Here is a 9976-nt window from a genome sequence, read left to right as displayed (position 1 = left end):
AACAAGTTCCATGACAAGAAAAACAAATATTCAGCTAGTTTGCTGACACAAAAATCGCCTTTTCTGGACTATTCGTGTTGCGTATCTGGCTATCTGCACATGAAAGGTTCTCATTTTTTCTCTCCTCTCTTTTCTGAAAAACTATCAAAATGCATGCGAGTACACAATCAATCCATCAATCATAAGCATAGTTTTAAATAGCCGGCTATAGCCCCGCTATAGCTTTGCTATAGCTGTTTGAGGGTGTTGCCGCTAAATGATTTCATGTAAAATTTGCCGCTATAGCTCCGCTATAGCCCAGCTATAGCTGTTTTTAAGGGTCGCCGCTAAATGCCATAGCCCGCTATTTAAAACATTGCGTATGTACAATCTATCTATCAATCATAATTCGCCAGCACCTAGCTACGCACGATTTCATATACAGATACTGACGGTCACGAAACTGAACATCTGACTTGCACCTCGACTTCGCCCTTCTCTGCTGCTGCTGCTGCTGCAGCTAAACACGCCTCGTGCGGGCAGGGCCTCGCGTAGAACTTCGCGATGTTATCCCCGGGCATGATCACGGGCAACCCGCACTCCTTTCCAGCTTTCTCGCTCTGCAAACAAGGAGGCAAGGGCCATAAATCATCAGCTCAAGTTTGCAAGAGATAGATGATTGCCAAAACACAAAATAAGGTGTACGACAGATATATCGCTTGCTGCTGCTACCTTGTGCTCGGAGGCAGCCTTGCTCGGCGCCGATCCAATTGAGATGACGGTGTGTGGGCCTTCCTGGAGCATGCCGGGATGCCGAGACCAGAGGAGGGAGCGGAGCCTGTCCCAGTGATAGCAGCACGAGAAGATGCCGCTGAGGGAGAAGATGACGAGGAGCAGGAGCGCCGTGCCGAGGGGGAACCCCAGCGTCGGCCGTGAGGAATGCGCCATCGGGATCGTCATGGATGCAGGAGCAGGCGTGAGACCTTGTGGCATATTCATACGCATCAGGTGGCCTTCTGGTACTTGAGTCAGTCCTGCCTGCTACTCGGTTAAGAGCCCAGGCTTGCAAGCTAAGGACACTGGCTACTTATACCTGAAAAGTCACCTTGCGTCGTACGAAGTGGACTGACTTGCACGGCCAGCCATCCGTCCGTGGTACTGGTCCACATACTTCTGCTGGTGACCGTTAATGATGACCTCACCGCCTGTCTTTTCCAACAAAAATAAGCTACTTAAATCGTCTGAATATATGGCTTTCGAGGGTGGGACGAAAGTTTATCAATGCACAATGGGAAAGAAATTATAGGTATGTCTCTCCACAAGCAAATGTTAATTTGTTAGGTAAATTATCGTGAACTGGTTTACAAATAGTGAAGTGCCTAAGCTTCAGATGAAATAGATAGAAGGTTGGCGATGCAACACTCCGTATGCAGGTTTTCTGAGGGGAGACAGGGAGTTTCTGAACTTCATCTTCCCCAACATCGATTTGCCATGTGGTTTTGATCGATGTCATCTCAAACGATATGAGTGCATAAGATACCATGTACAAGATATATGGACAAAAGCTTGATGGTAAGAAAGGAGATATATGTAGAAGACAATACGTAGTTATTAGAAAAAGCAAGACTATGCTCGTGTATGCATTGACAGCAGGAAAACGCGAGAACGCTTTGTTATGCACTTTTACATCTATGCTTCATATCCTTGTCAAAACGTTGACTTCACTAAATTATAGTCAGAGACTGGATCTTAAACTCTTGCGCCTAGAATACTAGTGCTGTTTTCTCGATCATCTACCTTACCACAATGTTGCTAATTTATTACTCTCACTAACTTGTATGTGTATCCCAAACTTAGGCTCTCACTTAACAGGCAGAAACAGCCTTGAGACTAGAATCAATTAATCTAAACCTATGTTGTAGTATAAGATACTACATGCTACTGTGCAAATGCAGCAGTACAAACTTGGAATACAGAGTGCCGGTGGAAGGGTGGACCTTAGCAAGCCACACTGCCTCACGTCTATGCTTCTTTGGAGCTATATGACGTGGGCAGCGAAAACGTAGGGAGGCCACAATTATTTATTACATTTATTGGGTTTTGAACCATGAACCTCTTGATTGTAAGTTTATGCACATAATCAGTTCACCCATCAGTCCGAACTGATAGAGGGAGGCGGGCAATATATTTCAACAGAGCTCGACATCAGACCCGGACCTGTCGTACAACGACATGGGTGATATTTTTTTCAATTTTTTGTGGTGTTGGTAATCATTGGAGTTTCTACTAGCCCTTATCGATGGTTATTCTCTTTGGGGTAGCGATTTGCTCCGTAGATCACGGCCACCGGCGTCTCCTGGTCTACATCCACGACTTCCTAGCCGTTGCTTCCACAATTTCCTAGGGTTTAAAGGCATTTGGCCCACACATGACACATGAGTAATCTGGTATGAAGTTCTTCCAATGCAGCATTTCTGTTGTGTTAAGTCTGTTCTAGAGTAGACAAAAGAATATTTTGTTTTGTAGTTGATAGCAAGTATCCGAAATCCCCTCTGTCCTACCAAAATTGAGTAAAGCTTAGATGCTTGAAACTTCTTACAAAACTAATTCATATCTAAAAATAAAATTCCTAATTGAATCACGTACAAAACAACATTAACACCTAGATGCAGAGACCACAGAGAGACGAAATATCTGCAAGAGAGACAATACAATACCTGAAGATATAAAAGAGTAATGGCGTCTTCATTTTTGAAAATAAAGAAAGAAAAAGAAGAAGGTTTTTATCCAATAATAACAAATAGCCGCGGAATATCCATCGCCAACAAGAAGAGATAGTGGATAAAGGTAGATGTTACTCCCTCCATTCCAAAATATAGTGCGTCCACGCTTTCCGAGGTTCAACTTTGACCATAAATTTAACCAATAAGACCAACTGCGGCGGGAGAAAAAAATATATAATTGAAAACTTCTTTCGAATACGAATTCACTGATATAATTTTTGCTCCCGCCGCAATCGGTCTTGGTAGTTAAATTTACGGTCAAAGTTGAAGCACGGGGATAGAGGAAGCACTACATTGTGGAATGGAGGGAGTATGTTTGAATGTCTCCGGTGCGAATCGTTTTTCCTTGGAGACACGCGACTGAGGCTGACGACGGAATAACCCTAGTCGCCACCCGTCATCCATCCCTCTTGCTGCCGTCAGGGCGCGTTGCCGGGCAAAGCCTGCATGACTCTGGCGGCAACGGGGTGGTCTATATCATGGGACATGTTGTGGAGGCACTGGGGGGGTTGTTGTGGGACAACAAAGGAGATGGGTGTTCGGGCGACATGCTTCATCTGGCAGTGAACGGCATCGTCGTTGTTAAAACCGTTGGTGATTGGAGGGATCCAACGCAGAGATCTTCATCGATGGCTCGGCATGGCTGGATCATCAAAGAAGAGGGCGTTGGTGCATGGTTCTGGATGGCGGCGAGCTCGACATTAGACCCGGACCTGTTGTACAACAACATGGGTGATATTTTTTTAGTGTTTTTGTGGTCTTGGTAATAATTGGAGTTTCTACTGGCCCTTGTCGATGGGTTTTCTCTCTAGGGTAGCGATTTTCTCCGCAGATCACGGCCATCGGGGTCTCCTAGTCTACATCGACGACTTCCCTGTCGCTGCTTCCACAATTTCCTAGTTTTTAAAATTTTAACCCCACCGAGGCGGAATCCCAAAGGCGGCACCGGGCTATGCTCACGGCGTGCCACCGGTGGATGCAGGAAGAAGAAGACTTCAGCACCCATGAGATTTTGAATGTTTTTCTTATTGTAAGTCTGTGTTTGTGAGGCTTTTTTTGATTTGGCACTTAATAACTCGTACTTGACGTTGGTCTCGGTTCGATCAATTTAACAGTCCAAAACCCAACAATTCGGGTTCCTTAATAATTGATTCCGTTCATTCCCGCCCTTCACTTCAGACCATAGTGCTTTCTGAAGTATTTCTATACGGCCCGAGATCTACTCTATTTTTAGATTTGCCCTTCTCCTATTGATCTTATTATCCCTCGAGTCCAAGTCTCGAGATGGCGTTTATTAAGGCCCTGTTTCCCCTTGACAGGATCTTCTGGTTCTGGTATCCCTGAGGAGCTTCAAGAGCATTTCCTAGTATGAAGGCAATAGAATAGCGTTATGTGCTTTTGGCTTTTGGGGTCTACGGGTGAGGTGGAGTGGAATGGCCTGTGCATGTTGACCTTGAAATGGCAAGGAAACAAAAGAGAACTCAACTCAAGGTATAGGTACATGCATGCATGTCTTGACCAGGTCAAGTCCAAACATGATGGTCATGTCCTCAATTATGCTCACGTGTGGGGTGTAGCAAAGAAATATTGTACTTACGTAGCAAAATACAATACCCCCGCCCACACCCACCCTCGTGGTCGAATGGAATGAGATCAGTTAATCGGCATGCGAGTGCAATGAATCTAGATGATATTGCTTCCACCTAATCGATCCACCCCTCTATATGCCTAGCTACTGGAATAGCTTAAACAAAATCCATGAGAAGGCACTGATGCTTTTCGAATTTGACCTTTACTACTTTTTTGTGCTGGTAGGACCAACAATGTGTGGATTAATTAAGAGTGTATGCGTGGCAAATTAGCTCTTGAACTCTCAAAAGTCACTGGTCCTTTGAATTGGCTTAAAAATTCACTGGAATAACTTTCCGGCCACGGCTAGTGTACCTACCTTAATTCTCGTAACTCGGAAAGCACATAACGACGGTGACACCTGGTAAAGCTGGAGTGACCAACACAACAAGAAGAAGGATTAATTAACTAATGACCCACTAGCTAGCTACACATGTGTAAATTAAATTGTCAGTGTACGTAGGATGTACGTGGCACATACGTGGTGCAAAACCATCTGCTATCCGCGATGTCATCCCTGTCACGTACGTGACATTTGGCTTATTTAAAGCAAACTCCAACGCACCGACTCAAATGAATGCATGTTTTGTCCGTTTTTGTTTATTTGGATTGGCCTCTCGCTTCGTGTTCGCTCTGTTTTTTATTTGGATCGGTGGTGCGTCCAACACGCCGACCCATATATCTTCGCGTGGCCGGCTTGCCTCCGTTTTTCAACAAATGCACACACATTTTGCATAGTTTCACAAGCAAACAAAAATAGCATAGTTCCACAATCCAAATAAATATATCATAGTTTACAAGCCGAATAAAAATTAAATTGTCTCAAATATATTTTAAAGGGTACATCTATTGATTGTCGACATGAGCCCACATATGTGCAATCAAAACATCTTGCAGCTGAATGTGAGTTTCTCAATCACGTATATGATGATGAAATTGGATGAACTATGCAAACGTTGCCGCTCCTCCTTCATGCTTGTCACCCTGAAACTGAAATCCTTGATTGTAGATACGTTCCGGGCGCTCATTCTCTACGATCATAATATGCATGATCACACAAGCAGTCATCGTCTCCCACAACTTCTTGGTGCTCCAAGTTCTAGCAGGATACCGAATGATGCCCCATCAAGATTGCAGAACACCAAACGCACGTTCGACATCCTTCCTAGCACCCTCTTACTCTTGGGCAAATCTTTTCCTTCGGGATCTTGTAGTTGTGATCGTTGATGTTAACATTCATCGGCGGGTTGTTGCCTTCGGGAAGCCTTGCAAACACCGGAGAGCGTCGAAGCACGTTGATATCATTATGCAATCCGTCCATGCCAAAGAAAGAGTGCCAGATCCAGAGATCTTGTGAGACCACGACCTCAAGTATGACAGTGCAAGCCCTGACATGGCCCCTATACTACCCTTGCCAAGCAAAAGGGCAGTTCTTTCGAGTAGATGTTTTTTCATATAAAAAACTTTTTAATCCGAGTTCGTATGCAAAAGTTATGCCCATTTTACTAAATTCCAGAGAAATTTTGCAAATAAAGTCAAAATTCATATTTGTAAATTTTCCCAACAACTAGACCACATATCACATGGGAAACTTAAATTTTTTTAATTTTTTGACATTTCCATCATTTTCTTTTGTTTTTTCTAAAACAGAAAAGGCGGTCCAGGGTGGGGGGGGGGAGTTTGAAAATGGGACCTTTAGTACCGGGTCGTGCCATGAACCCTCCAGTGACCAGTTACTAAGCTCACAAACCCCTTTAGTCCCGTTGGATGCCCCCAACCGGTACTAAAGGTCTAACCTTTAGTCCCGGTTGGTGCCACCAACCGGTACTAATGGGCATCGCACCCTTTAGTCCCGGTTCGTGGCACGAACCGGGACTAAAGGCCCCAGGTGAACCGGGGCTAATGCCTTAGCCGCACGAACCGGGATAAATGCTCACATTAGTCCCGGTTCTTGACTGAACCAGGACTAATGTGAAAACTGCCCTGGACCAAAGCCCTGTTTTCTACTAGTGATGGACTCTAGGCATGTAGACTCGCTCATGTGGATGTATTCATCAATGAGATCACCTGGCACTCCATATGCAAGCATCCGGATGGCTGCAGTGCATTTCTAATAAGAGGGAAGCCAATCTTTCCAAGGGCATCTTCCTTGCACTCAAAATACTTATCGTATCCGACCACCCCCTCTCGAATATGGTTGAAAACATGCCTAGACATACGGAAACGTCGCCGGAATTGGTGATGTTTGAAGAGGGGGTTGGGTGTCTCAAAGCAGTCCTTCCAAAGAAGGAAATGGCCGCTCTGTCGGTTGCGATTCAACACCGGAGTGTGCCCCGGGATCGAGCCCCGGAACAACGACTGTTGCCTACTAAGGTGGTAATGGACTAACACAGCAGCCACCATCTCCTCATCATCGGGTGAGGAATCGTCGGAGTCGCAGGGGAAATTGTGAAAAAAGAACTCGTCGGTGGATTCCATTTGTACCTTGGGGGCAAACTGTCGAACAGTTTGCGGGCGTCATCGAAGAAGCTGGCCGGCGAAGAGACGAGCGCCTCCCCTACACCAGGTAGCTGGCCTGGCGGCGTCCAACGAGCGTGGCGGCATGTAGCTGGCCTGGAGGCGTCAGACGAAGCAGCTGGCCGGGGCCGTGGGGGGCGACTTCGTGCTGGCGGCGACGTGGGAGATGGTGGCGTGCGAGGGAGGTGTGTGGGCAATAACTATAGGTAATATGTGCTAGCACGATACTAATACTACTTTAAAAATACTTCCTGCTTTTAAAGAGGTGGCCTCTTGCAAGCATGGGCAAAGTGATACATTCATTTTCTATCCGACAACAAGTCTGATGAGCCCTCATCATAAAAAATTCCTGAGCTTCACTCCTTTGTTAAGGATGGAAAAATATCTCTGGCTAGAGTTAGTGAGATAATGAACCGGACTTTATCACAGGCCATAGTCCAGTCTAGTTTATGAGAAATTCCTTGAACTTCGAAACCTCATGCCTCAACATTCACAAGCTCCTAGCAAGGAAATTTGTACATTTCGGTAATTAAAAATCTCCTATGGTATTTAGGCATATTTGGAAGATGACTAATAGTCTTAAGCAAAAATCTTCTAGTTGGTGCTACATGATAGAATAAACTCTAAAGCCCGGCTCAAAAGAAAAGGATTTCACATGAGCAGCTACTCTTGCTGCTTATGCAATCATAATACTGAGGAAACATTGCAGCAGCCCTAGTGGCATTGTGATTTTGCTCTGAATTGCTGACATTTGCTAACCATTGACAGGCATAGGGGTATTTCAGTTTGTGAACGTTCTCTTGTCCATTCCTATGGAGCACCCTGAACATCTGGCTACAGAGAAATGGTAAGATCTTCACGAATGCAACTCTATCGCTTCAAGCATGGAAGCACTCCCTCAAGGAAGATTAGAACATGCTCAGTCACATAATTAGGAAGAAGCATGTTGCTTGCTTTCATACCTGGATATACTCTAAATTGTGATCCATTTTCAGCGCGTTGCCCAGAACTGAAATATACTGAGCCTTTCTTGCTATTTTAGTTAGCTTAGCTAGCTTTTTCCTCCTTTTGTTTTGCTCCTCTATTTATGTATTATACTTTTTATATATACTAGCAGTACTAGTATCTTTTTTGATGCTCTGCACCATAGATCAATTGTTCTGTGGTATTGTCATCAGTATATATAAAAAGTATAATACATAAATAGAGGAGCAAAACAAAAGGAGGAAAAAGCTAACTAAGCTAACTAAAATAGCAAGAAAAGCTCAGTAAAGCGCTTAGTTAATTTGCATTAGTCTAGACTTAGTTTCATCGAAACATCCATCTGTATATCTACACGCATGCCCAAGATAGTTCCTCTATTATTATTTACTCTATATGTTAGCTTTGTCCTAAGTCAAACTTTATAAAGTTTGATCAGCTTTATACAAAACAATATGGACAATAACAAGTATAAATGATGTTCCCCCAGAAAAACAAGTATATATGATGTGAAATATATTCAGTGATAAACCTAATGATATTGATTTGGTAGTTCAGATATTAATAAATTATTCTATAAACTTGACTAAAGATTGACTTAAGACTAAGCTAATATGCAGAATAAATAAAAACAGTGGAAGTAGTGAACCTTAAGGTGGCAGCATTGCTGCATGCATTAAGCTGCAGCAAATGGTGCATGTGATGTTGATTATGCATATGCATGGCACCATGCATGCAACATCAGATGAGAAGCTTCTATCTGGGGTGATGAACCCAACCTCCTTCATGCATTCTTAATGGGAACCTTCCTCGGCCACTCTCCAGCCTAGCTTCTTGCGGACCTTCTTTGTTCTATACCTTAATTACCTATCTCCAAGAATAGTACTACCTCCGATCAATCATAAGTGTCGCAGTTTTGAACTAACCTCGGTTTAAAACTGTGACATTTGTTTTGAATTGAAGGGAGTAATATAGTACTCCATCCGTTTTAAAATAAATATCTCAACTTTGTACTAATTTTAGTAAAAAGTTATACTAAACTCGAGACATTTATTTTAAGATGGAGTGAGTAGTAGTAAGAAATATAGAACCAGGTTTACCTCACAGTGCCACAGATTAATTATTGTGCTACTCTCAGCTTATTGCCAGTTTGCCACCTTCAGCTATGCGTATGTGGCCTGCTGAAAAACTTATATTGGTGTTCTGACTGGCACCCCATTCTGGTCAGAATGAATTATTCGGTCAAAATTAGAATTTGTCATGAGTGACGTCACATTGGAATAGAATGTGACAAGTCAAGATGGAGTAGAAGGTTGCCATGTCTGAAATGGATAAGGAAAGTTTCGAGGTTCCTTCCTAATTAATTAAGGGCATTTTGGGCAATACCAAATAGAAGCCAGACGTACTTGTCCTAGCTATATGTCAAATGCTAGAGTGCAATTTTCTTGAGTAAATAGCTACTTCCTCTTGTCCCATAATATAAGATGTTTTTTTTTGAAATGATATAAGATGTTTTTTTAATACTACACTAATGTCACAAAACGTCTTACATTATGCGGGCGGAGGGATTAGCTAGCTAGCCAGCCAGGGGTATGTGGCTTGTGGTCGTAACATGTGCACACAAGTAGCTAGAACAAGCAGCTAGTCACCAGCCTCTCGAAGTCGCTGTCTGCTGCTAATTGCGGGTCCGATAGGCACAACTGAATGTGTAGCAAAGCTGTATCCAAATTTCCGTGTTTTTTTCAAAGACAACCAGAATTTATTATAAAAGTTCACCGTAAGTTCAAAGAACCATAGACGTAATAAAAATTATATCAAGGTCTCTAGGCTACTACATAATAAAAATTATATCGAGGTTTCTAGGCTACTACATAATAAAAATTATATCAAGGTCTCTAGGCTACTACCATTGCCAAAAAAAAAAACTTGAGTCATAGTTGAACCATTGAAACGACCTAAAGCATCTATCATCATATCTCGCCATATCACACGCACCACAAGAGGTCCTAACCCCGTCGTCCCAAAAGGACGGCAGAAATCTACGTCGGAGCTCCGTTGACTCAGTCTGTCCGGACATACTCATGGAA

At 43.3% G+C, this 9976-nt stretch overlaps 1 protein-coding gene across 1 annotated transcript; it reads right to left on the bottom strand.

Moving 5' to 3' along the window:
• Nucleotides 1-323: 323 nt before the first annotated feature.
• LOC125529472 (uncharacterized protein At5g65660-like) lies at nucleotides 324-1135 on the bottom strand. Its single transcript, XM_048693883.1, has 2 exons — nucleotides 712-1135; nucleotides 324-599 (listed from the first exon to the last, which is right to left on the bottom strand). The coding sequence occupies exons 1-2, from the start codon at nucleotides 982-984 to the stop codon at nucleotides 435-437; spliced, it is 438 nt and encodes a 145-aa protein (XP_048549840.1). The 5' UTR covers nucleotides 985-1135; the 3' UTR covers nucleotides 324-434.
• Nucleotides 1136-9976: the final 8841 nt, after the last annotated feature.

Source organism: Triticum urartu, unplaced genomic scaffold (assembly GCF_003073215.2).
Source record: "Triticum urartu cultivar G1812 unplaced genomic scaffold, Tu2.1 TuUngrouped_contig_5625, whole genome shotgun sequence".
Taxonomy (NCBI): Eukaryota; Viridiplantae; Streptophyta; class Magnoliopsida; order Poales; family Poaceae; genus Triticum; species Triticum urartu.
Note: the sequence above shows the minus strand (reverse complement) of the source record. Positions and strands in the feature narration are given on the sequence as shown.